Source organism: Ornithodoros turicata, chromosome 3 (genome assembly GCF_037126465.1).
Source record: "Ornithodoros turicata isolate Travis chromosome 3, ASM3712646v1, whole genome shotgun sequence".
In the NCBI taxonomy this organism is placed as follows: Eukaryota; Metazoa; Arthropoda; class Arachnida; order Ixodida; family Argasidae; genus Ornithodoros; species Ornithodoros turicata.
This window is the reverse complement of record NC_088203.1, coordinates 26462394-26490239: the sequence shown is the minus strand read 5'-3', so window position 1 is coordinate 26490239 and position 27846 is coordinate 26462394. Positions and strand designations below refer to the sequence as shown.

Genomic DNA, 27846 nt, shown 5'->3' with positions numbered 1-27846 from the left:
GCCGGACTCTGTCTGGCTTTATCAACGACTGCCACATTTCAACTGTGCACTAGTTGTTTATCCGCAAATGTGGACTGTTGTGCGGATTGCAGGCAGGGATTCTATGGTGGATTGTTGTGGATTATGTCGAGCCCAATGGTTATACGCTCGCAGCTTGGTTGCCGCCATACGTGGCAGGTAGTACCGATCCCTTCCGAATCCCTTGTACAGTGTTGCCCGTAATTTTTAATTTTAATTTTCTAATTAACTACACCACCGATTGGGATGACATTTGTGCCGTTTTAGTACTGATTGCTTGGACTATCGAATAGCAACGCCAAATGAAGTTCGACCTCTGCTGCTTTACAGTACCTTTAAAAAAAGAACGAGTTACTTCGGACACAAAATAGCACTACACACGTGCAGCGCGCGTCAGCAGCTGAGTTGAGCAGTTGCTTGCGGAGGAGTGCACCACGCTTGATCGTTTCCGTTTATGTCGAACAGTTCGAACGCTTTGCATCTTACTCCCCGTGGGCGCACAATGGTTCAGCTTCATTTCAATGGCAGCGGTTCCTACTTCCTAAATAGAATACTGACACTGATTGAATATCACGCTTTATGCCATGCATAAAATGCCATGAAAGAACCGGAGAGAAAGCAAGAAATATGTGGACGTGAGTGAAAAGTGAATTAAAAGTAACTTGGAACTTAGTTTAAGTTACTGTGGCAAAGTTACCTGAAAAAGGAACGAGTTCCTCTGAAAGTTACCACGGCGCAAAAGTACTGAGTTAAGTTACCAAAAAAAGGAACTTAGTTACAGTAACGCGTTACCTCGAACTCTGGTCTGTCACACGGGCTGGGGCAGGTTGCCTCAGCTGCATTTCCTCGAAATCGCGGTGAATCGAGATTATTGCGCCGTGTGCCGAATGGCACACCCAGTGCAAGTGCATGTGGTAAACAAACTAAACGAAGAGAAAAGAACCGATTATATAAAGCCTTACATTTGCGAAATGAGCACGTCTGTCCTAGCGGTGCAGGATTCACGGGAGCACAGCAAGCTAGCCATTATTCGCTGTTGACCGGCATTGTGAATATAAAAAGAGGGAATAAATTACTACAACAAATCTACAGAAACTGTTTCTCGCGAATACAGTTTGCACTGTCAGTCGTAAAACACATAGGTTTAATTCCCAGGTTTAAACATAGGTTATTCGCTGTTGACCGTCATTGTGAATATAAAAAGAGGGAATAAATTACTACAACAAATCTACAGAAACTGTTTCTCGCGAATACAGTTTGCACTGTCAGTCGTTCTAGCAGTAGAAACATGTTACAACTTACCCCTCCAGAAATGGGACACCTGACCCCGACGACACCTACAGTGACTTTTCCTCACCAGTGGAATGTGCAACTCATTTCGCTGAAAATCCGCGACAAGATCTCCAAACGGTGAATAAACAGTACGAACACGTGCACTCTTTAGAGCTTTAGTATGCGTCGTGCAAAACTTGAAAATTGCAAGAACGGAAAATTTCACTTTCACTAATTTCGCTAGGAAACTTTTCACTAGTAAAACGAAACAAGTTCTGTGTTGTGCGCACCTTGCCATACTTTCCATGACTATGAAAGTTTATTCAGTTAGTGACTACTCGTGCCGCTGACAAACAGCGGGAAAATGGCTCAGCAAATCTGCTTAGTTTTCTTTAAGTAGCGAGTGTGACATCTGACCCGTGTGACAACGTTCCCTGGTCTCCCCTGCGTACTTACATTGTGAACGGACCACCGAAGGCCCAATGAGAAACCGGCGTAGTACCAATATTGGGGACCTGTGGTCTCCCAGCCTTGGTCATCGTCATCGCGGCGCGCTAAGCGAGCTTGTATGTTCTGTGCAAATGAGTTCGGCTAACATCAGCAGTCGGCTCACCGGCTCATCGACTTGCCGTCTTGACTGAGTAGGCAAACCTTACCTTTTGGCTCATCGGCACTGGCCGAATAAACACGTTTCTTTTGAGTTCCGGCATGTTGTCAGTGTCCGCCCCAGGAGACTGCCGTACAACTTATTAATCTCTTCTCCGCTCCACCGCAAGTCAATCCCTACGACAGCTTGAAGGCAGCTACCTTGGAGCGCACCAGCACTTCCGAGCGCACGCGTCTGCAGCTACTCCTCAGTCGGCAGCCAGCTCCTCGGCGAGTGCGCTCTCAGCATCGACGCGGCCCTTCTCAAGGAGCTCTTTCTGCAAAGGCTCCCGCCTAACGTGCAAATGATCTTGGCAGAGCCACCACCCTGCTGTTGCAAGAACTGGCCGTCCATGCGGAAAAGATAACGGAAGTCTATCCGCAGTCACTCTGCGCTATTCCGTCGTCTGCGCCTGCGACGACCGCACCCCCGCCAGCTCCATCACGGTACCATCACCCTTTGTCTCGCCCGCCTGAGACCTCTGGTCAAGACTCGGTCGAGCAACTCCGCTCTGATTTCAACCGCCGCTCTGCCATGGTCGATTCGGCGGCAGCACCGCAGAGCCCCCGGCGCGACGCCCCCGGTCCCGCTCCTTGGGACGACGGCGTTCTCCAAGCTCCGCCTCTGAAGCCCACACAGGCCCTTGTTGGCACCATGAGCGTTTCGGGCCTGCCGCCCGCCGGTACACACGCCCTTGTACGTGGTCGGGAAACCTCAGTGGCTGGCAGGGTTGTTAAGTAACGTAGTAAAAGTATCTGAGTACGTGTACTTAGATACTTTTCGTGTATCTTGAGGAAATATTAGATACAATTTTAAACACGTCCTTCTAACTGTAACTTAATTACTTTTTCCAGTAACTTGTATCTGTCTTTTTGAGTATTTTTTGAGTAAAAACGACGAAAGTCCGTTGCCGAGCACGAGGTGGCGCGAAGGGCGCGCCGACACTAGGGATCCTACATGCGCGTGAGAAGCTGCAGCAACCCGTCAAGGCACCCTAGTCGACACCAGCTACCATAACCAGGCTCGACACCTCTCCTCCTCGCCCTTGCTGCACGTGCTCACGCCCTCGCACATGACATTCCTTGTTCCTCGCCACTCTCTTGGCGGCCTTGGCGGTAGTGAAGAGAATGGAGAATGGCCGAGTTTGAAGCCATCGACGCCACATCGGGCGCGGACGCCGTCTGTGAGGCTGTAACTACGAGCAGCCCGAGCAAAGTTGCCTCCGTTCTGTCAGAGGTACCGTGGCCACAATATCGAGGGCACTTTAAATTTATCGGAACGAAGGACAACGGGAATCTTGAGCTGAAATGTGTCCGCTGTGAGCCGAAGACGAAGTTTCTAAGCGTCTCACCTGTCCCTGTCTCGGTTACCCCCAGTTTAGGCGTTCCTTTCAATGTTTTGCCTGCAATTACGTACGATTACCCAAGAAGGGATGTCTCTGTGGCTCTAGAGTGACACCTATTATGAGCCAAAGGCGAAAGATATGGTCTGTGTACAGAATTGCAAAAAGTAAATCCACCCATACTCAAATACTTTTCCAAGGTATTTGTAACTGTATCTCAGTATTTTTTCCTGTCAGTAACTCTAACTGTAACTTAATTACTTTTGAAGCTGAGTATCTGTAACTGTAGCTTAATTACTTTTGAAAAGTAACTTTAACAAACCTGGTGGCTGGCGCAGTCTCCAACTCTTACGGCAGCCGCCTCTTCTTTGTCGTGGATACTGCATTTCGCACTCGTTTCCTGATCGACACCGGCGCAGAAGTGAGCGTGCTTCCCAGGGGCGCCGGAACAGGGGGAGCGACGGCTCCCCCACATTTACGAATGGGGGAGCACGGCTCCCCCAGTGTCAGCCCAGCGTCGTATTCTTCTATGATCTAACGGAAGGCCCGTGCATGTGTTCTTTCGGCGGCCACAGATTTAGAGAGCAATAAACAGAGATCCTACCACTGTCATTGCGCGGAGACCGCTTGAGAAGAGCCAGATACCAAAGGTGTCAGATTCACAGGTTTCTGGATTGACCATGGCAAGGTTTGTTGTACGAAGTGCACTGTCGAGGTTTCGAAGTGCAATAAATCAGTCCGAAAGTGTGTACCGGGAGGCGCGAGCATTACGAGACTCAATCCAAATCCAAAGGGTGGAGTGGGGGGACAGAGGTGCAAACGGGAATCGCGAAATGCACGCAAGACATCTGGGGGAAATAAGGATACAAAGATACAGCCCGGTTGAAGGTTGTTATAGGGGCGGTTTGCGAGGCGCAGCCACAGATTTCAGTCGGTTGTGGCCAGGGTGCTCACTTCAAGCTGGCGTGTGAGACCTGTAGTACGACAATAAGTGTGATTGACTGAGACGAAACGTCGCAGCGGTGTTGTGTTCACGTGTCGTCTTCGGCAACGTCGAGGGAGCGCCATCAAGTTGTCGCCTGCAGCAGCGTTACATGATTATCAAACACCATAGACATCAGAGAAGCCCAGACCTCTGGTAAGAGATATGTATCGCAGCTTGTTTGTTGTCTTCATATTATGTATAAGTTCACTTGTCATAGTAAAATATTCTAGCTGTTAACCGGATTGCTGGCTCCTCACTTTCCAGCTTACTGATGTCCAAAACTACCCGCTGTTGTCATTTACCCGGCTTTTCTAATTGAGTCGCCCTGGACTGATAACGACAGCGTGATACCCAGTCAAAGAGCTGGGTGTCCAAGGGACACATTCTTGCTGAGCTCCAGACCACCCCAAGAAAGTCTGGTTTCTTCGCAGAAGGCTTGCGGATCAGACGATATTCCCCAAGCAGCACAATGTACTGAAAGTCGGGTGCAATAGGGGTGGACGGGTAGGTGGAAGGCCTTGAACACGCTCGTGCAACTAAAGCGCATTGATAAGAAACATACCGTCCACCACTATTGCACTCGACTTTCAGTACATTGTGCTGCTTGGGTCGCTTCCTTCTTGGGTCGCGGCACGTGTACATACCGCGACGACGATTCCCGGGGACAAGTCCCCGAAGTTCCTTACACATTACTTGTCATAGAGGTCTAGGCACTGCGCAGAAGTAAAAAAAGCCGGACGCACTGAACTCATACCAACTAGCCCACCACCAAGAGCTATATAATTACAATACTTCTGCAATGCTATTTTAGATCTACTGTACAAATATGTAGATGTCGTTTGCCTGGAGCACGTTTACAGTTTTTGTAGCAACCCTGTATAACGCCAGCATGAGCCCTCAATGAAAATAAGTGATGATGATAATGATGATGATGTTTATGGTAGCACTTTTTTCGCTCCCCCACTGGAAAAATAGTTCCGACGGCACTGGTGCTTCCCGCACAACAGGATGACCGTCGTCGTCCCGCTCTGTTTTACTTGTACGCCGTGAACAACACCGGCATCCCAGTTTTCCGGCAGCAAAGTCTTGAGATTGTACAACCAGACGGACTCAGCCAATAGCGCACACACAGATGCATGCACACAGAACGAGAGCAGACAGACATCCGGCTTTTGAACACCTGTGGTCGCTCTTAGCGCGCTCTCAGGCGCCGGACGGCCGAAGAGAGATTCAGTTAGCGTCTCGGCCTCGAAGCCATGTGCTCTTTTTAGTCAACTAAACTTCCCCTATAACTGTTCCCCTGCCTCAACTCACAGTCTCACCCGCAACATCGGCCTTAGTCGGAGCTTCCAGTGGGTTTTCATGGTGGCAGGCGTAGGTCATCCTATCCCCGGCGCCGATTTTCTACACCACTTCGGCCTTTCCATAGACATGGCTCGCAACCGCCTAGTTCGCACATCAACGAACGATACTCTCTATACGAGCCACCTTCGTCGACACTCCGGCACCCGGCATTCCCACCAACGCTTTGCAGTCACCTTATGCGGCGTTGTTGCGTGAGTTTCCCTCTCTGACACAGCCTCCCGACTGGACGCCCGCTGTGGCCCATGACGTCGTTCACAATATTGAGCCGGTCCTCCCGTCATCGCACGCGCGCGGCGTCTTGCTCCCGAGAAGTTCAAGATTGCCGCGCAGAGTTCGACCATATGCTCTCAATTTGCGTGGCAAGAGCCTCTACCAGCGACGGCCAACGTGACCGTGCAGTAGTCATACCATTCCTACGCTGGCTCTCAGGGAAGCAGACAGTGATGGCCACTAACAGTAGTTTAGCTTAGTAGTTTAACTTCTACAGTAGTTTAACTATAACTACTAACTACTTCGCGATGGAGTAGTTTAATTAGTAGTTCAACTATTTTTCAGGGGAGTAGTTAAAACTACGAGGGGCGTTCAAGTCAAACCGGGACTTTTCATTTTTCGCAAAAGTAAAATGAACTTACAGGCGAGAAATTTCAACGTAATCTCCAGCTGCACTAATGCACTTGTCCCAGCGTTTCACGAGGGCTTGGATGCCAGCAGCGTAGAAATCATTACCGACGCGTAGCAGCCATGATCGGACCGCATTCCTGACCTCGTCGTCGCAGCTGAAGTGGCGGCCCCCATGATGGAAATCACTGGGGGCGAGGTCTGGACTGTAAGGGGTATGTGGCAGCAACTCCCAGCCAAGTTCATGTAAGGTGCGTGTCGTGAGATGCGCGGTATGCGGGCGTGCATTGTCCTGTAGGAGGAGGACTCCTTTGGTGATGAGGCCCGGCTTTCCGAAACTGGGTATGTTCATGAATGATAGTGTTCAACGTTCCCACAGAAAGGTCCGTCTTTCGAGCCAGTTCGAGACATGTTATCCGTCGGTCCTTGAGGATCAGGCGCTCCACAAGTTGAATGTTCTCAAGAACTCTGACACTGCGCTCTGAGCCGCCCCGGCCGGGATCGTCCTGCACTGATGTACAGCCGTCTCGGAACCGTTTGCACCATTCAAACGCTTTGCTGCGGCTAAGTGTATCGTGGCCATACTGAGCCTTAAGTCCTCTGTGAATTTCAGATGACTTTACGCCTTCATTTACGGGAAACTTCATGACAATTCGCTGTTCGATGTGCGCGCTCACCTCGTTGTCGGCCATCTTGTCTAGCACGTGTCTTCTGTTTTGCACAAACTTTGGACCACTACGTGGTGAACGCGGAGGCCTGTCGCGTGTGAAAATGATGTAAAAGAAGTAGCGGGAGCCATTTGTACACTCAGGAGACAGAAAGTCCCGGTTTGACTTGAACGCCCCTCATACTTCTTTAACTACATCTATAACTACTTAACGTTGCCCATCAACACCAATCCCTTGTAGTGTTCTTGGACACCTAAATATGAATCACAAGCAGTGATAATGATATTTAAATTATACTGTTGTGCCTACGTCGCTTAATTCACATACTGTCGTAAAATCCACTGCCTGTCTCTTGGACGTGGAGTGAAAACTTCCGCTATAAAGGTACGTACAACATACGACGGACCATGTACGAGATTTACACTCATGCTCCTTCGTCACAGATCAATGCGCCACGCACAAATACTAAGTTGCAGAATTTTTTCACAGCAAATGAGGCTTCACTAGGCAAGCATTAAAAGTGAAGAATTAGTACACATGCACGGCACAATCGCTCTGCATCTCCGTTCTCATCAAACAAGTAGCTCAAGGTAAAAGTCGGAAGCACAATTGTGCCGTAAATCTTGCGTCTACCAACTAGCACAACGTTGTTTGTTGTAAATCTTGCGGCAAAATCGGAAGTAGTTAGCGCCTGCAGTAACCTAACTACTGTAGTTAGGCTGCTCGAAATAGTAGTTTAACTAGTAGTTGCACTACATCTCTGCAAGTAGCTGATAACTACTTTTTAGCTACAATCAGGTAGTGTAACTAGTAGTTTAACTACATGTAGTAACTACTGGCCATCACTGGAAGCAGATGACCGTTGTTTCTTTCCATCTGTGTCTGAGTGATCTGATCCCCAAAGTTCGTCCATCCGGGAATGTAACGCAGCGACTACGACCGGCGTGGTATACTACTTGTCCGCTCCATGCAGGGCGACATAATGTGTTATCCTTCGGAAGGGAAAGTTTTTTAGACTCCTCTCCACATTTCTGTTTCGGTTTAATTGCTCGCTTATTTGAGGCATAATTCGTCACACGAGAAAGAAACAAAGTTGATGGCAGGTATACTGTGGATGTTATGTTATGCACCAACTACGATGTGCAGCAAGTTTCACCAATCGTTCCGAAGTATCCCTTTAACGCGCCCATGGAGTAAATCCCCTACTACAGTATTCGCAATCCCATTCTCTGCCTCTCTACAACTGAAGACCACCAAACGGAAATAAATTGTCCGAGTGATCGTGTACGGTGTTCAGGTTCATGGCCTCAAGCATAAATAGCGAGGGTCAGCAGATCGGAAGGCCTTAAAGATAACGCTTCGGAAAGCATGATAAGTGAATCGTCTGATTAACCTTTGAGGTGACTTACATCACGTTGTTGATCTTTGGTTGGACAGCTTCCTTTATCATATCGTTTGCGTATAGTGCTGTCGATCTGCTAAAACTAACGAAAGTGTGCTCTTTTGTATCCGAAATTGAGTCGCCGTCCTTCGTCTGTTGTAATGCTAGTCCTGCTATCGCATTTTACAAGCGTTTGGCAGAGCGCAAAAGAGTACACTCATTTTTTTTTATTATGATTACTATGTTAGCGCTGAGAAGCAACTGTGGCTGTGACCGACGTACAGATGTGGACAGATGGAGAGAGGACAGCACGAAGGAGTGGGGGACGGGGGGTTAGTATGCGTCCTGGGACGACTTCAGGAGGAACTGTTCCGACATTCGTCTGGAAAGTCTTCGGAAAACCCAGGGGAAACCTCAGAGAGCACAGCCTGCAGAAGGGTTCCATCCCACCACCCCCAAGTCTTCAGCACGACCTTGGCCACCACCGGAAGGATGTTCCGTTGCAATGATTGACTGTCAGCAGACGTAACCCGCATGACAGTTCCCTCGGAAGTCGTCCCGGTACGCACATTCTCCAGGGCGCCAGTCGTGACGTTGCCCACCTGTGTGAGGCCGACAACGGCGAGTCCTTTCACCACCACCACCGCAACCGTAAATGCAGCAGTGTGAATCAGCTTTTAGGAGCCATGCGCTGCTGCTTATACTTGTAGGCGAAGCAGCTCGATGATAATGACATGCGACAAAATAAGGTCCTAGAGCAGTATTCTCTATATAGTTGGGAGTCGCGCGGCCGTAGAACTGCTTGTTCGTCTCCATTGTATGCATACCACCTCCCCTGTTTCCGCAGGCTGCTGCTTATAGTACTCGTTAGCACTGCTCCGTGCCGTCATTATTCCTTTAAAGGTGGTGTCCGGACAAAATATTATGGCAGAACTAACGCGTATTCTTCGCGGCATACTTCAGAATCCCATGAGCACCTTTCCGGGGAGAGAGAGAGAGAGATACAGATACTTTAGTTCGCCATGGAGACCCTCAAGAGCCATGCGGGAAGGACGTTGTCATATACTTCATGGGTACAGGTTCAATCTGCAGCGTCGCAACGAGGGCGGAACTACAGCGTGGTGTTGTTCAAAGTACAACGCCTGTGGAGCCAATATGATGACGGAAGGCAGTACATCCGCAAGAACCCTGATAGGTTCCTGCAACTGGAGCAATACCTGAGCCCAGGGATAGGTAACAGAAACGGTAACAGAAGCGGAAACGGTGTTATACCGGAAATATAACAGGTAACGGTAACAGAAACGGAAACGGATATCGCACGGTCAGAATACCTGAAACAGAAACGGAAACGACAATAATTTACGGTAATAATTCGGCTACCGCAGGACCCGAATTATTGCAATTCTTCACCATATCATGTAGATAAATTTATGAAATAAGCCTTAATGAAGCAAACTCAAATTAACTGAAGAATTAAAACTGAAATGAACTATCAAACTGGAGCATACAGAGCAACAGAGGAGCATACAGCATACAGAGCAAACTGGAGCAAGTAAGTAGCATACAGAAAATAGAAGAAGCATAGTTCTTATACGCCTATGGCGACCTGGAAGTTGCAAGCGTGAGTAACATTCCTGGAAACCATGTTCATATTCGCTGTTCACAGAAATCACATACCTATATGTGTATTTTGAATATACGTTGTCTCTTGTGTGCATGCATCCCTGGAGTCCTCAAAATAGACTTCAGAACGTAGAGGGGTTAAGTTTTGCCACGGTCTGAATTGTCTTTTTTCAAAAAGGAAAGAAAAGAAAGAAGGAAAACAAAAAGTTGGAGGTGGGCCGGTACCGAAAACCGTAACGGAAACGTAACGGAAACGAAAGCAACAATGGTGCTAACCGAAACTGAAACAGAAACAAATAAGGGCCAGTAACGGAGGTGGTAACGGAAACGAAAAAGATTCCGTTACCTTTCCCTGCCTGAGCCCTGGGGAGTTAAATCTTACCGAGTTCCCCAACAGTATCCAAAAATGTTGTGCGATATAGGCTTGACCCGGCTTTATGTTCACCATTTTGTAATAAAAGATGAAAAAGTGCTCGCCAGTGAGAAAACACACCTTTATAGGTGTTTATTTTTATCATTTACAGAATTATTATAAAAAGTTATGAGCGCAACACAGATGTCGTTTTTGAAATTCAGTCATACGGCTAGGCGGATATCCTCTGGAAGATTCTATGTAAGTACAGGATGATTAATTACCTAAAATACATTAATTAACTCATTGTGGGAATATTTGGTAGAAACGACGTAGCAGAACGGGTGACATTCTTCTTTGAAAGCGAAAAAGTGCGCCTCAAGAACGCATCATCTACGTTGACAGAGGCTTATCTAGGCCGGAAAGGCTTATCTAGGCGGTTTATCTGAACAGCAGATTGGCACCTACGCTAATAATCTCCATCAAACCTTGTCAACGCCTTGCGATTGTGTGACCGTATGTGTTACTTTTCAGTTTTAAGTTTTGAGTTCTACCTTTTCCTTTGTCTTCTCCTTTTCTGTAGCTTCTTTTTCTTCTTTCCCTGTTTTTTCCTTTTCCTTCTCCCATTGTTTTCTTTTCTTCTTTTTGCGTTTCCTTTCTTCTTTTGTCTGTTCTTTTTTTCTTCTGCTTTCCTTTACTTCTTTTTCTGTTCTTTTCTTCTTTTCCTTTGCCATTTCTTTTCTTTTCTTCTGTTTCTGCTCCATTTCATTTCTTCTTTTTCTTTTATTTTCTACCCCCTTTTTCCTTTTTCTTTTTTTTTTTTTTTTTTTTGAATGGCGAGCCGACCTCCGTCTGGCTGACTCCCTCCCCTCCCACACCATCTCCATCGCTCCAAATCACGGGGCCCTCTGACGTGGATGAAAGCTGTGCTCCCTCTGTTCCCGGTCGCCGCGACTTCGGTATCGGCTCATTTGTATATCAAAATTCGGGTATGGATATTTTAACCCACGCGCGTGTTTCAAGATTTGGTAGGCGTGAAACAGCTTTCAACGAGGATAATGGTTGCAAGTAAATGACGACGGTCTATCTTTTGCGTCGAGGAGCGCGCCTTATGCGAGGCGCTCCTTTCTGTTTCTTTCCGTTTTGAGGTTCTAACGAAGTTGGTATCCTCAGCCCTTCGGTGTCTCTGGTTTCTTTCCCCTTCAATAGTCTCTCATTCTGCTATATCCCCATTTTGCCCGAAATCCCCAAATTAAACAGCGCATTAGTGCGTTTTGGGTAATTAGTCATCTTGTAGTTGCATACTTTCTTCGAGAGGATGTCCGCCTTGCCATATAACTCAATTGCAAAAACGACAACTGTGCTGCTCTCATAGCTTTTTTATAGACATTTAAAATTTCTGTAAATGATAAAAATAAAAAGCCTGTGTATCCTCTACCGCCCAGGCGGGGGAAAAGCGACGGGTGAATCGGGAGAGGGGGAAATGAGCCCGTTCTTTCGTGTCTGGGGAATCGGGACGGGAGAGATGAAATCGGGGAAATCGTGCTACAGCCAAACATAACAACTTGATACCACCCGTGGGAATCTCAGCCAAAGAGCCGATTCGAAAACAACGTCGCCACTGCGCCAGAAAACTTTCGGAGGACGAAGTGATCATCCTTCTCGGGTCAGTGGCACGCACAGCAGTACAGTGCAGCTTTGTGGCAACTTCATATGTGCAGCACCAGCTCAGCCTGCAGCTCCATTTCTTGTAGGTGGTATAGGTGGTGATATCCACAGAAAAGTCTTTAGCATGTATCACTCTTGAGTGAATGACGCGTGACACTTTTGGCTTTGGGTCTCATGTTTTTGAGTCCAGGTTTAGAAGCGATCTGCGATGCCGCTTTCTTTAAGAAAAACGAAGAGAGGGCTTTCTCCACTTTCTTTTGGAATTGTTAGGAGGGCCATTTACCGAGCAGCTTACAAAAACTGAAGGGGCGCTTGTTGAGATTGCTTAGAGCAGCTTCCAGTCTATATCGGTGCTGTTTGGAGTCTGGGCATTGGATGATCACGTGGTGTAAAGTTGGAACTTGCTGTGCGACAGAAATGCCGGGTTTCTTTTGTAGTTTTACTTCTATGTGTCCCCGCACTCTTAAAAATGAGGGGGGGGGGGTCGAGGTAGCTTGCCGTTGTTGGCCGCACTCAAGTGGGCATCGTCACGACTATAGCCAAAAAAAAAGGAAAAGAAAGTGGGAGAAAGGGGAGTTGAGGACTTCAAAGTGATGTAGAGGCAGGATGGCAGGTCTTAAAAATGACCCTCACCACATAGCACGCCCCAAGCCAACCATCATCCCGAGTGACATCGTTCTCTCACATGATTTGTGGAAAACGGGAGGCGTACGCCTTTTTGTGACAATTAACATTTCTCCATAAGTGTCACAAAAAGGCGTTCGCCTCCCGTTTTCAACAAACCAAGGAAGGGAACGATATCACCCGGGATGATGGTTGGCTAGGAGCGTGCTATGTGGTGAAGTTCATTTTTAAGAGTGCGCGCTTTCGTAGAACATGACCGGACACTTTGAAGACGCCACCCTCGTTCCTAGCAGCATGTATGGGGTCTGGATAGTGCTCCAGTCTGGAGCGAAAACACGGGAGATCAGGTTACCGTGAGGGGTTCTCCCAGTGGTTCTCTGTAGCAAACAGGAAGCCATAAATCTCAGGGTTCGAGGGTGGTTTGGTCGGCCGAGGTAACGTTTGTACGGGGTGTATTGCTTTTGTATTATATTCGTCAAGTGTGTAACCTAAGCCGTGCAAAGGGAAGGGCAGCATTGCAACGCCACGAGCGGGGATGGTTGGAACAAATAAAGGAGGACTTGGCTAACGGACTCCGAGGCGAACGGACGTCTCAGGACGAGCGTCTTGACTGTACTTTGTAAATATCATCGTACAAATAAACGTGTCGTGGAGTGACCAAAGTGTTGCCAAATTTCGTCGTCGAACACAACAACTGGCAACGGCAAGCAATGGGATCCGCAGAAAGAAAACAACGAACCAACACTCTCTCTCTGGCAAGTTTTACTCGTGGATCTTATCTTCCCGTGTCTTATACCCAAAATGCACTGTTACAGACAATCTGGATCGGTCCACAATCCTGGTCGGCGCAATCCTGCTGGGCACGCCGTACCGTCCGCACTTCACGTTCGTGATCTTGGTTTTCATTTGCAGCCGTCTGGTGGACGCTTTGCACAATACTTCCAGAAGTTTCAAATTAAAAGGAAACACTGGTCCAGGATGTCTACTTGAAAGAAATCACATTAATACAAATGCGATTTCATCTGTTTCGGCGTTTGTCGGTGTTGTTTTCTTCGTGCGGGCCACTGTCATCGCCGCCATCTTGCCAACCCGGAACCGGCGGCAGTGTGAGCAGAGAGTCGAACCGAAACGTTTAACGGTCCGGTTCGGGTTTAGGTTCGGCGATAAGGGTTCGGATCCGGTTCAGGTCCAGAAGGCAATCATAATGGTTCAAACCGGTTCTTTCCAAACGGTTCGGTTCCCGAACCGGTTCAGGAACGACGGGTGCGGATCAAGCACAACAGGCAGGTTAAAAGAAGCTTCCGTGTGTGTGTTACAGTGTTCGAAGTGGGCAGGAAGGCGTCAGTGGTCGTTCAGGATTTTGACAGATTATCTGCGACATGAAAGACAAGATTAGTAGCGGGTACAAGAAGAGCATACCCATGAATTACTGGTTTGGGTTGACTTTCCCCGCACGTAGCTCAGGTCGCGGGGTTGTTAGCGGAATCTCACAAGGAACATCTGTCAACCAAGCCTACTACCTTGGCCTAAGTCATTTAAGTAATTGAAATTATTCGTTACCAGTCAGGATCGCGAATACACGTTAATCAAATAACGACGCTTCATGGTATGTAGTTGGATTGGAATGGTGCGATCGTGAGCTCGGGGACTTTATGTGTAAAGGGCACGTTATTGTGTCAGCACTGACCGCCGCCGTGCTCGGCGTTAGCGTGAAGTGTCTGTGGAACAAAGACAAAGCAAGTGCAAAGAGAGAGTTCGACTCATTTTAGACCCAGTGGCGAGTTTTAGATACTGTGTCAGTATAGTCGTTTTTGCTTCTTTTATTTTAAATCCACAAAGAAAGCCAACTTGGCATGTTCTCTTCATCTGACCAGCATGAGTGTGGCCGGTGCTTTACTTTCTAGTACCCTATGCACGCGGCAAACTTAATGCTTTAAACGGAATGACAGTAACTTCACCTCCTGAGCAACCATCGTCCCGAATGACTGCGTTTTTTCAACACGCCCCTGCTCAGGAGAGAACGACGCCACACAATATAGTTGGTGAAGAGGTGAACTTACCGCCATTCCGTTTCATCATGTGTGGCTAGGGGGGTATAATATGTATGTATGTAAGGGGCTTATGTAAGTTCACACGCGCACATGTTGGAAATTATGCTGCAGCGTTGTATACACGAATACGTGCTAGAGCTGAGCTCGGGTAGTTTGCTTTCGCAATGCATTACGTGCAAGAGAACAGAAGAAGAAAAAGAAAAAAACGAAGGGGAGAATATTTGAAGGACCGAAGGTCGCACAGCTGACGACATATACATCGGTTGGTCCGCGTATTGGTATTTATACAGGGTGTCCCAGCTAAATGTGACCATATTTTAAAAAAAATATATATATAACTTTTTCTGAGACAAAATAAATTGCAATATAGCATATGCTGAAGGGCACTCCCTAGGAGGGCATTAGCAGACTCTTAAGGCAATGTCTTAATTAACTTCCAATAATTAACTTTTTAATTATAAAAGCGACGAAGTTGTTCCAATGAGAACATCTGATCTCTTCGGTCACCAAATACCAAAGCCTTTTTGAGAACAAAAATCCGTTCGATAGATCGTCCGCAAAAAATTCGTGAAGGAACACTATTTTTTTCTTTATTTTGTTAATTGCGCATCGATGCGCAATGCAAGCAGAACATGCACTTTGACTCAATGATTCAGTTGAGTCTGGGGGCCGGGAGACAGTATACATAGGAAGAAGAAGGGGACCGGTGTAATAAGGGGAAAAGGTAATGGCAGATACTGCAGCAGCGAAAGTCGTCGGCTCATTGATGACTTTTCGAATCCAGACAAAAAGAAGAACAAGACGAAAAGGAGGATTCAATGGCCGAAGAAAAATCAACGCGCCGACGAGGAGAGGTGCGAGGGTCTCGCAGCCGAAAAGAAGTCAGTCAGAGGTAGCTAGCAAGTTCGAATTAAGCGAGCCTCTCATTATCCCCGAAAACTATCACGAGGCTGATAACCCGCACGCTTGCGATGGTGGTCTTCTACATTCATCAATCACGACGGACTTCATTGCCATCTTTATTGGCCGAACGTTCGTTCGCATAAATCTATGATAGACTTCTCTAAGAATATGTTTTTTTTTCTATTTATCTTTTTTTTTGTGTGTGTGTGGTGACACAAGCACAATAGGGGAGCTAACAAATTTTCTCAGATGTGGCTTTCCTCTCCCTGAAGCTCCCACCTTGACTTTTTCACTAGTTCGGTGTCTACTCGACAATAGTAATTAATTCTATTGCATGTTAGCGTCATATATGGTAAACTGTCAACAATATAAAGATCGTAAAAGTGCAGGTAATCATCTTTTTGCATGACATGATGTAAAAAAGGGAATTATAGCAAGCTATGCAGCGCTAACGTTTTATGTCATGCACACAGATAAGCTATCACAAACAGACAATGCGTAAGGCTGCTAAATCGCACGCAGATAAAATGTCGTCAAGCATGAAACTCCTTTACACTACCTGCTCTGGGAACATGTCGCAACAGGTGACAGACCCTGACAGCAGCAACCTGCACCAGGCTCATTTGAAAATTGTCCAAATACTCCACCAATGAACGTAAAAAGAAAAAAATCTAGCGGCGTCGGCTGAGCTCCGGAAACCAAGCCGGCGAAACCAAAAATCCTATTTGTTTGGGTTAAACAAACATGCTAATTAGTCAGGGTTAATGTGGGGTTAGATTCGGGTTTTTATGGCGCACGGACAACTTAATGTAGGGTTAGGTACCGTGCTTTGAGGCATCCCAATCATCATCATTAAAATAAAGATTAGTTATTTTTGTTTTTTCTTCGATTGTCTCCACCCAACGTCTCTCTTTCCTCATTTCTTTTTCATCACCCAGTATTCTCGCGCAGGAAAATAGCATCTTGCGGTAAATATAAGACCAGAATGACGTTGTATGTTTACAAAAAACGCACGAAACAACGAAATAAAAAAAAAGCTATAACCCAGTAATAACGAGCAAACAACACTCTCGCGCATGGCGCCCAGTAACGGTGTATTTGAATTCGTTCACATTTCCACGGCCTGTTTCGTCTACATCATTTCTCGCACCGTAACCTTATCTCCGATTCCCGATCTTGCCTCCTCTCCGTTCTCCCCGCGCGCTATCTTCTTACAGCCAGTAATCCAACACCGCGATACACACTCAGTCGTATTGTTTCTTTCGGTGCAGAATGCCGTGAACAGGCGCGTAACATGGACAACGGGAGCAAGAACCACATACAGGGCCGAGTACGAGTAGTGCTTCGCCGCGATCACTGCGACCTCGACTGCTCCAGGACATTTGGACGCAGCGACAGCTTCGGATCTTCGGTCGACGTCAACTTCGTCGACAGCAATGACGGCTCCTATTCCTGTGAGGCGCTTCGGAACGACTTCGGTCGCCTTCCGGACCAACTGACCGAGTACGTGAGGACGAAACTTCGCTGCCACTTCATGAACCCCATTGAAAAATGGCGCACGAGGGGGCGTCTCCCGTGGAAGCTGATCTTGCAGATCTTGAAAGTGTTTGTTGTGACGGCGCAAGTGATTGTGTTCGGTTGCGCGAGTTCAGCCTTTCAGGAGCAACACAGGAACACGAGGATGACCCTCGAACACCTGCTCCTGAAAGGTTGGGACACCGCGAGGGACGTGTTAATATACCCGCCGCCCCAAGGTCCGTACGCTGTGTACACCGTGACAGAGTTCTACGAGCACGTCGAGTATGTTGTGCAGCATTACAGCAGCATCACAACGGCACCGATCAGGACGTTCTGGTACAGCTCCGAAAGCGAAGAGATTGTACCGATCACGTTTTGCGTGACGAAATACAAGAACGGAACGGTGTGGCCGTCTAACTCGACACTGTTCTTGGACAGTGAAGTGGTTGTAGAGTGCTTGGACTTGAACACGACCTGGCCAGCCAATTCAGATCTGTGGCGAGCGTTCTCGATGAAGAAGTTTCTCTCCGACGCCGGGTTTACGATCGTGTTTGAACAATTGATCAGAGCTGAACTCAGGTTCACGCTAACGACGCTGTACAAGAGGAAGTTCGTTGACGTGGAGGCCCTCGAGTGTTACAGGTACGGCGTCTTCGTGATCTATCATAATTCGCGACACAGTGGACAGATCGGTGTGACTTTGAGGACGACGCCGACACCGCAGCATTGTTCCAGGAACATGACCCACTACCGCCTTATCGGACATACGTACTACATGCGACAAGTGTTGAACGCCCTCACGATTGTAATGTGCTTCCTCTCCACCGCGTTATGTTCCAGGTCACTTTACAGGTCACAGAAGTTAAGGGCAAAAGCTGCACAGTTCTTCAGGGCAAAGTACAAGAAAAATTTGTCCTGGTCAGATAAGCTGTTGTTCTTGGATTTCTGGTTCGTGATGATAATCGTGGATGATTGTTTGCTTGTGGTCGGATCTTCGTTTAAGATCCAGATCGACGAAAGGATGATCCCAGGACTAAGGTATAACATGTGTTCCCTGTTTTTAGGATCCGGAACATTGTTCGCGTGGTGCGGTCTTCTGAGATATGTCGGCTACTTCAAAACCTACAATATCCTGATACTGACATTGAAGAGGGCCGTACCAACAATCATGCGCTTCCTACTCTGTGGCGCTCTCCTCTTTTCTGGGTACGTCGTCTGCGGCTGGGTGGTGATTGGCCCACACCACATCAAGTTCGAGACGACCGCGAAGGCTGCGGAGTGTCTGTTCTCGATCACAAACGGCGACGATGTCTTCTCCACTTTTGCCATGATGTTCAAGAAGGACAATACCGCGGTGTCGTACTTCGCGACGGTTTATCTTTACAGCTTCATTATCTTGTTCACGTATCTGATAGTGTCATTGTTTGTGGCCATAATCGTGGACGCGTACGAGATTATCAAAGACAACGAATCGACTATATCCTCTACAAGTCCCATCCAGCGATTTCTGGAGGAGAATGAAGATAGACCTGACAACGATATAAGCGTGAGTCCCTCGCGGGAACACGATCTGAATGGTGCTGTTTCATGTGGACAGAATCTCGAAGGTTGATTACAACGATTGGTTTGTTTGAACTGGATGATCTCTTGGGAGTACGATACCTAATGACCTGGGAACTTGGCGCTATGTTTAGCAACCGGTTTCAAATTTTGAATGTGTTCAGCACATCGCAATGCTTCTTAATAGTTTTGTTTATATGCATTATTTCTTCATATTTCTTCTTTTCTCTCTCTCTCTCTCTTTTTTTGAGCACGAAAGAACGATGCGCGACGCTGATCTCGACTTTGAGGTACCGAGTCATTCTAGTCTGTGCAGTGGAAGTTATGTGATATGTTGTCCTAATTATTTATTTTTTCACCTTAGCGATGTGTTGGTGCTCAGTTCTTGCTGTTTCGTCCTGGAAAATAAAAAGACATCTGGCTTTCGTTCTCGATTCCGAGCGGATTGGTTCGCTGAAGCTGCAGGGAAAGCTGCTGAAAGCGTAAGGAAGAAAACAGACCCATCCATGCAGTACTCGCTGAGTATCACAGCTCAACCATACCATGCCAGTTGGTCTGCGTCGTACTCGGAGAAATGAAATCCGCGTCTGTGCAGCGAGGTCATTGAGCGCCTGACGTCTCGGCGACGTTTCTACACACTATAAGGGAGAAAGAACAAATTAGGGAGTACTTACAGTTTCTACTCCCCTGAACAGCAATACTCCCCAATTTACACAGATCCTCAAATTTACTACCAAGGACAGCAAGTTGTGCCTTATACAGCTCGCACAAACTGCAGCTCGAAAGGCCGCATGGTTTTGGCAATGCGTCTATAGCAGACTTGTGGAAGTTACTAAAAGAAAAGCATTTAAGTCTGTGGCGGGTCCAGACCCTCGGTTTGCAGGGGTGCACGGTTTCTTTGGCGAGACGGGAGAGGAGAAATGTAATGACGTTTTTGGGGGGCGATCGCCCGAACCGCCCCCCTCCTATATCCGCCATTAATTTAGGTGCAGAAAAGCAACTGAGTAGATTATTATACTGACCATGAAAAGTAACTGAGTTGGTTATTAAATACTGAACCGTGAAAAGCATTTGAGTAGGACACTAAATATTAACAAAAGAAACGCGTATACTTTCAAAATACTATATGATTTCTTTTCTGAATCCAATACCAACGAAGTGAAGTTAGAAACGGATACCCTTCTTTTCCTGCGGTATCTTCTTCGTACATACTCTCCGCCTTGCTCTTCCACTTACGGTTGTGACGTGCACGGCCCCTTGTGGCACTGCAATAGACGATTTTAAAAAGATGCGCGTCACCAAGCGCGCGGCGTAAAGCAGCAAGGCAACTTTGAGGGGACACTGCTCCGTCGTCTGCTTCGGTTATGGTTTACGCCGGCCACGTGACCCCGGCTGACGCTGCTGCGCACATCGGCAATGTTGTTGTTGTTCTACCTCGGACTCTGGCCGTCTCCTAATGCTTTAGATGGACCGTAAACAGGCCGCCATAAGTCTCGACAAGGGTCCGATGCCCAACTTCATCTGCGTTAGCGCCAGGCGAATTATATTTCGCTACCAAGGCATTCAGGAAAAGTTGCTTTAGGTGTGGGCAGTCAGGACATCCATATGCGTAGTGTTCCTGTCCTCCGGGACTTGAAATAGCTCGTACTCCCCATTACCTGCAGAGCGCGTCTTGCTGCGTCTTGGTTTCTGAGTAAATACTTATTGGTATTTAGCCAATATTTCCATCCCTCCGTGGACTACTCTTCAGGCTGCTACACGTGTAGCGTTTCAGTTTATCTGGGGAAGTTCTGTAGAATGGGTACTAAGAGCAGTGATGGCCAGTAGTTAACTACATGTAGTTAAACTACCTGATTGTAGTTAAAAAGTAGTTATCAACTACTTGCAGAAATGTAGTGGCAACTACTAGTTAAACTACTATTTTAAGTAGTTAACTACAGTAGTTATGTTACTGAAGGCGCCAACTACTTCCGATTTTGCCGCAACCTTTACGGCACGATTGTGCTTCCGACTTTTACCTTGAGCTACTTGTTTGATGAGAACGGAGGTGCAGAGCAATTGTGTTGTGCATGTGTACTAAATCTTCACTTTTAATGCTTTAAAACAGGTTGCTTTAAAACAATGTTTAAAACAGGTTGTTGAACGTACACCATAGCTGATCTGTTCTGTTTCCCACCACTGTACTACCGCACATGCTTTATCTGTTGTTTTTTGTAACGTCCGCAGTTTGATTCCAAAGCGTAAGGATTTGTGTAGTTTGTTGCAATCCTGTGAATGTGACCCTGTTGCACTTACTGGAACTTGGTTATCGCCGGATATAAGAGACAGTGAGCTGTTACCAGAGTGTCCTGGCTTTACCTTCTATCGATGTGATGCATTCATCCCAGAATTACACAAATCACTACATCATATATTTCACAAATTCCAAAATTCAAAGGTTATTCTTCTTGGTGATTTCAACTACCCCTCAATTAATTGGAGATCCACCTCAGCCTCTGGCAGTGAAGAACGTTCTTTCATTGATTTGTATGATGTGTTTGACCTTCATCAGGTGGTTCATGAACCCACCCGTGTAACTCCCACCGCATCAAACATCCTAGACCTAATCCTCCCTAACGACCCAGATATAGTAGGTTCTGTATTTTCTCCATGCGCCTTGAGTGACGACAAAGTGCTACACTTTACAATATCTGTCCCCAGCGTGCCCCGTCGTTCCCCGTGCAAACGCATTAGATTATACGATAAGGGTAACTACAACCAAATAAATTCTGGATTATCTAATTACTTGGCTAACTTTCTTGCTAATTTTGAAGTACGGACAGTCGCGGAAACTGATATTTATACAAATCCAAGATTAATGCACTTATTGAAGCCTATATACCCTCCATTCTCATCAAGACACATTGTCATGCCCCATGGTACAATCATGAAATCAAACTGCTCGCCCGTAAAAAGAAACGTCTGTACAGGCTTGCTAAGCGCTCTAAGTCTGCGTCATCACTGCTAAAATATCAAGAGTGCGCCCGGAAATACAAATCATTGGTGACTTCTTCGAAACGCATGTTCTATAGCGAGGGCCTCGTTAACCTCTTGAAGCACAACCCCAAAGCATTCTACAAAGTTATAAACCCAAAATCTCCATCGGTAAACATCCAACTCAAAGATCATGATGGTAATTTTGTTAGAGATAACCAGTGTTCTCTTATCTTCAATAACGCATTTGCAAGCGTGTTCACCAACGAAGACACAACTACCCCTGCCGCGCCTCCCACATCCATCTTCAATAGCATGTCACCGATAGCGATATCTCCTGCTGGCATTGAAAAGATTATCTCTTCCATCAAGGTTTCCTCCTCTGCTGGTTTCGATGGAATAAACAGCAAAATTCTTAAAAACACAAAGGCTCACTCGAGCAGATTTCTTGCTGCAATATTCCAACAATCACTTAATAGTTCATAGATGGGTAGAAATCCAGCGAACCGGTAGAGATGTAGGAAGGGAGTTGCCTCAGGACAGAAGCCGCCGATATTTCGAACGGAGACTGTTCTTCTTCTGGGCACCGTCCTCATCATTGGCATGGTTTAAAGGGAGAATTCGCATGAACCTTTAAACACATCACACCTAACCCTTTAAATACCATGCCAATGATGAGGACGGTCCCCAGAAAAAGAACAGTCTCTGTTCGAAATATCGGCGGCTTCTGTCCTGAGGCAACTCCCTTCCTACTTAATAGTTTAGTTCTGCCAGAAGACTGGCGTCGGGGAATGATAATACCAGTGCATACAAGGGGTGTCACTCATTCACCGCTGAACTATAGACCAATCTCCATTACCAGCGTCCCCTGCAAAATCATGGAACACATTATATATTCGCAGGTAATCAACTTCCTAGAGTCAAATGCTTACTTTTCCCCCTGCCAGCATGGCTTCCGTAAAAATTTCTCGTGTGAAACACAACTAGCTGGTTTTATCCACGACCTCCACACAAATATGGACAGTTCTACTCAAACAGATGCCGTGTTCCTGGACTTTGCTAAAGCCTTTGATTCTGTACCGCACGCTAGATTAATGGTAAAACTCTCACAACTAGGCCTTGATGCACATGTTCTCTCCTGGATTCATGTGTTCTTAACTGACCGCCTCCAGTCCACTTTCGTGAACAACCATTCGGCGTCCTTTTGTCACGTATCATCTGGTGTCCCCCAGGGTATGGCCTTTGGGGTATGTGAATAAATAAATAAATATTGCTTGTCTACTGAATCATCATTTGCTGTGAAATAATGCTGCAATTTAGTTTATCGCGTAGGCACAGAAAGAATTTCGCCGCAAGCTTTGTATTTGACGATCGTAGCAATGGCTTGAGCCAAAGTTTATCATTGCTTGTGATTCATATTTAGGTCTCCAAGAACACTACAAGGGATTGGTGTTGATGGACAACGTTAAGTAGTTATAGATGTAGTTAAACTAGATTGCAGTAGTTAAAGAAGTAGTTTTAACTACTCCCTTGAAAAGTAGTTTAACTACTAGTTAAACTACTCAATCGCAAAGTAGTTAGTAGTTATAGTTAAACTACTGTAGAAGTAGTTAGTGGCCATCACTGACTAAGAGGTCGTATGTATCAGCCTCGCGTAGATGGCGGCGATTTCAAAGTGAAGTGACATGCCTTAGGTCCGCGCGATCTTTCAGGGTCTCCAAGAGCAGCAACATCCTGCTCGGGGTCTAATAACTTTTCTGCTAGGGTTTTTTTTTTTTTTTTTTTTTTTTTTTTTTTTTTTTGAGCTGACACACACACGCTCGCGTTCAGAGTGCGCGGCTCCCTACCTGAAGGCATACCTTGTGGCAACGCATGCGAACTTCTTTCCTGGATGATGATATAACATCATGGCCTCTGCGGCGTCTTTACATGGCACTTCTTGCTTTTGATCGGCCACCCCCGAACACGACGCGTATTCAGCGCCACATAGCGTGTCGTACGACCACTGCTGACTGGCTGGACGCCCGCCGGGCCAGTCTTTAGTGGCGCCGCATGACGTCTTGCCGCTGCGTGAGCGTTTTTCGCGTTTTGGTGTAACGTTACCCGGCTGTCCCTTTTGCGAGTACAGGGGGTCAGCAGAAGATGCTTTTAGTTTATGTTTGTTGCCGGGTGCCCTCTGGCATCGTGTAGCAGGCCTCTATAGTCTGACGGATGTTGGAGCACCATTCGTGGTACCCCCTCCCTGTCTCGCAGCGGGATAGGCGGCATTTTGTGCTCTTGGTAGTCGAAATCAATTACCAAGTGTGGATCTCACGTTGTCGACAAGTGCACGCGCAGCAGAGCCGCAGTGTGCCGGTATTCGCATTGCAGGGAGCGAGCGGTGCTTGGAGCAGTTGAGTTTCACCGCCGCTGGATGACCTCTGACATTCTCTTCTAGGTGGAGAATGGCAAGTTCCATGTTAACCTATGAGGTGTCCACATCCTCGTGTTGTTCTCCCACTTGCGGCTTTCCAGTGTCATGGACTGTTGCATGGTGAAACAGACACGTATAGCAATCTCTAAACAACCTTAGTCGCTGGGCTAGAGTTGGTATTCAGAATGTTGTTCGAGTCTGTTCGAGATGCTACAGGGAGCCGTCTCCTGTGGCCGGCCTTCCATTTGATGCCAATACAGACGCACACACTCTCTCTCTCTCTCAGAAATAATGGTACCCCATGAAAGTTCCAAGTCCCGTGTGGGCAAGCTTGCGTTTGTTCCGTCCTGCAGTTGGCAATATGACTGCCCAATGGCAATATGACTTGTTTTGCCACAGGTGGCACTTTATTTTTGAAGCGTGATGTGGGCAAGCTTATACGCTTGTCCCATCCTACAGTTGGCAATATACAGAAGCGCAGGTCATAATACCCAAATATACATTTCGTTCGGCTCGTGTCAGCGCAGTGACCCATATAAATGTTTTCACAGATGAGTAACTATCGCACCTCCCTCCACCACGCGTACGTCACATGACTACGTCGCATTTTTTCGTCCAATCGGGGGACCGAGCTCCAAACATAACGTTCCAAATTACCAGCCAATTAACAGGCTTCATTATCAGCTGTGAGACGGAGTGCTCCGTTTGTTTGTGTGGAACTACCTTTTGCGGTCCGTGGCTCCGAAATTAAGCGTCATGAAATCTCCATTAAATCTTCGGCTGACGCAAACGTCAACAATTGGGCTGCTATCATATATAGCGCGATTGGAACCCTGGTACCTCCCTGTCACGACGAGACATGGCCAGCACGCCAAACACTGTGCCAGGCGAGCTGGTGACGCGATGCCGCGTAGCTCAAACAAAGTACGGCAGCCCAGACGTCGGAACCATTTGAAGAAGACGAAGGTGACCGGATAATCATTCGCGCTCGCGGTGTGCTATGCGTGCTACTGCGCGGAAAACGTATTGCGCGTGTGATGATTTGAAATTGAACGCATTTCTTTTCCAGTTTGAGGTTGTAACTGTTTATATTCTGAATAGAATAAGACTCACATCCATCTAGTCCATTGCCGCAAGTGAAATAAAATCATACGTGGAACCTTTGATCGTAACTGGTGAGGAAAGCGCGACGTCAAAATGACGCAAAGTTTGAGCGCAGGGCGGAGCTAAAAAGCGAAAGAGTGCAGTGAATATTTCATATATATTTCATTTATATTTGCAATATAGCGCAGAGAAATGTGTACCTTGTATATATGTTTACGGCCCCTTGAAGGCGCTCTAAGTTCCCATCAGCCCTTGCGTGCCACAGGTGTCCCTGTTTGTGTAAAGGAGCCTACCTCCATATAGGTAGCTCTACTGCTTGATGAAAATACAGGTGGCGCTTGCTCCGTTGTGATGTCGCGGATAGTAGTGAAGAGGAGCATTGCGGAGGTAGCGGGTTGAGAATGGTGGCCTATTGCTCTGTTCCGCAATGTAAAAACGATTATGAAAAAGAACAGAAGAAGAAACAGACGTGAGTCTTCATTATGATCCCACCGAAAGAAAAAGAGAGAGAGAGAGATTATGGGTTTAATGGGCACAAAGGCAACAAGGGCCATAGACGCCAAAACTATGGTGAGTGTGTGGGAGATGATTATGGGAGAGATGATGTGAGAGAGAGTGTGTGTGGTACTTAAAAGCTATCTACAGGTATGAGCGATGAGATGGACCAGGATAAGAGAGAGAGGAGGATGACGATAACAAGTGAGTATGTCAGTTAAAAGCTATCTACAAGTGTGAGCGATGAGGTGATCCAGGATGAGATATTTACATGAGGAGTTCGGTGATATTGGATAAAAGCGGAGCAATGCTTAACATCTACATCTGACTAAGTAACCCACACATGGTCAAAAATTGGATGACATTATCAAACGGCACAAGAGGAGTGTCACCCAGTAGAAGGGTTGGGTGGAGTGGGACATCTAGAGGTATCTGTAGAATGCGGTGAAATACTGTTGGCGTTGGTGTTCGAAATGAGGGCAGGATGCCAGCACGTGCAAGACAGTCAAGCTGACAGCTCTCTTTAACACTGGCAGGATGTCTTGGTAGGGTAGCCCGAGAGCTGACTCCTCTTGTGCCAACGCTCGCCGAACCTCACGGTCGGCTCGTCCATTCTCGGTGTCTCCAGTGCGGCTGGGGACCCAGCAGACACAGATTGAAAAGCCTCGGGAACAAAGTTGAGTCGCAAGCGCCCGAACTCGCTTGACGAGGTGACTCTAGGTGACTCGAGGTGTCATAGCATGAAAGCAGCGCACGCACAGAGCTTAGCGAATCGGAGTAAATTACTGAATTTTGAAGGTCGTTTTGTTGAATGTGCCGCAGAGCCAGGAGAATCGCGTAAAGCTGTGCGGTTAGAACTGTGGCGTTCGTGTTCAGGCGTGCAGTCATAACAGAATCACCTTCAAGGGCAACGGCCGCCACACCATTGCTTACTTTGGTCCCATCAGTGTAGATAGCATGGTGGTTCCCGAAGTCATTGTGAATCTCTAGGAATTCCTGGAGAATGACAGTGTGTGCAGTGGATTGTTCGTCAAACTGTGTCATTTTTAAGTTGGATTGCATTAGGCGTCTCTGCCAAGGGGCAGCACGGAGGACTGCCTGCTGCAGGGGAACGCCAAAGGGACTGAATCCCACACGCGAACTCGCCGCCTGCACACGAAGCGGAAACGAGGGTACAACAGAGGGCTTTGCAAGGAAGAGTCGCTCTAGAGCGGGGTTCACACTACAGTGTACAACTGGGTCATCGCCCTGGCACCTGTACTTTAGCGCAGCCTTCACATGTTCAAATTGTCTCCGTCTCTCGAGCGACCATTCGTTGTCCTCAACATACAAACTCTTCACAGGGGACGTCTGGAAGGCACCGGTGGCGAGTCGGATGCCTTCGTGGTAGATGGGGTCCAACAGCTTCAATGCCGAAGGCTGCACCGAGCCACACACAACACTCCCGTACTCAATTACCGATCGCACAACAGAGTCGTAGACCCGCAGCAGTGTGACTTTGTCGGCTCCCCACGGTCGATGGGATGATACTTTGAGTATGTTGGAGGATTTCAGGCACTTCTGTTTTATACAGTTTACGTGTGGCACAAAAGACAGCTTCTCGTCAAAGACCACCCCCAGAAATTTTTGCTCATCACAAACTGGTAGTGTGTTGCCACCGAGGAGCAGCGAGGGCTCAGCAAATGTGCCTCGCCTCCTCATAAAAACAACACACGCTGTCTTTTGCGCGGAAAACCTGAAGCCGTTTTCATCAGCCCACTTAGACAGACGGTTGATCGTGAGCTGCACCTGTCTCTCAGCTGTCGAAAGACTTGATGCTGTGTAGGAAACCTGGATATCGTCTACGTAAAGGGAGTACTGGACGCCAGGTGGGATGGCTCTCGCTATCGTGTTCATTTTCACAACGAATAGCGCAACGCTCAGCACAGACCCCTGCGGAACCCCGTTCTCTTGTACAAAGACGTCAGATAAAGTTGAGCCCAGACGGACACGAAACTTTCTATCCCTGAAGAAATTCTCGACGCAGGGACATAACATCACCTTGGATCCCAGGTCACTGTGGCGTCCCTGGGAATGATGCTGCCGACCTACTTGCGAGACGGGCTCATGTAGCACGTGGCGTACCGACGCACCCTACGTATTTTACCCAAGCGGACGCGAAGCAAGCAACTGGTACCCTTACGAGACGTCTGTGCAGTGAACACTTACGGAGAAGTGTCCCTTCTAAGTCATTCCTGAACAACGTGGACCCACATCCCGGTTTTTAT

General features: G+C 47.3%; 1 protein-coding gene across 1 annotated transcript; it reads left to right on the top strand.

Annotated features, from left to right (window-relative positions):
- Positions 1-16717: 16717 nt before the first annotated feature.
- On the top strand, positions 16718-19019 carry LOC135390099 (mucolipin-2-like). The gene is made up of 2 exons (XM_064620105.1): positions 16718-17676; positions 17875-19019. Exons 1-2 carry the CDS (start codon positions 16811-16813, stop codon positions 18644-18646), a joined length of 1638 nt encoding a protein of 545 aa, XP_064476175.1. The 5' UTR covers positions 16718-16810; the 3' UTR covers positions 18647-19019.
- The last annotated feature ends 8827 nt before the right edge of the window (positions 19020-27846 follow it).

Bases quoted from the DNA above. Each gene is read 5' to 3' on its own strand.
- LOC135390099 (XM_064620105.1), top strand. From the start codon at position 16,811: ATGGACAACGGGAGCAAGAACCACATACAGGGCCGAGTACGAGTAGTG. The intron at 17,677-17,874 runs GTACGGCGTCTT...GTTATGTTCCAG, and splicing joins GAGGCCCTCGAGTGTTACAG to GTCACTTTACAGGTCACAGA.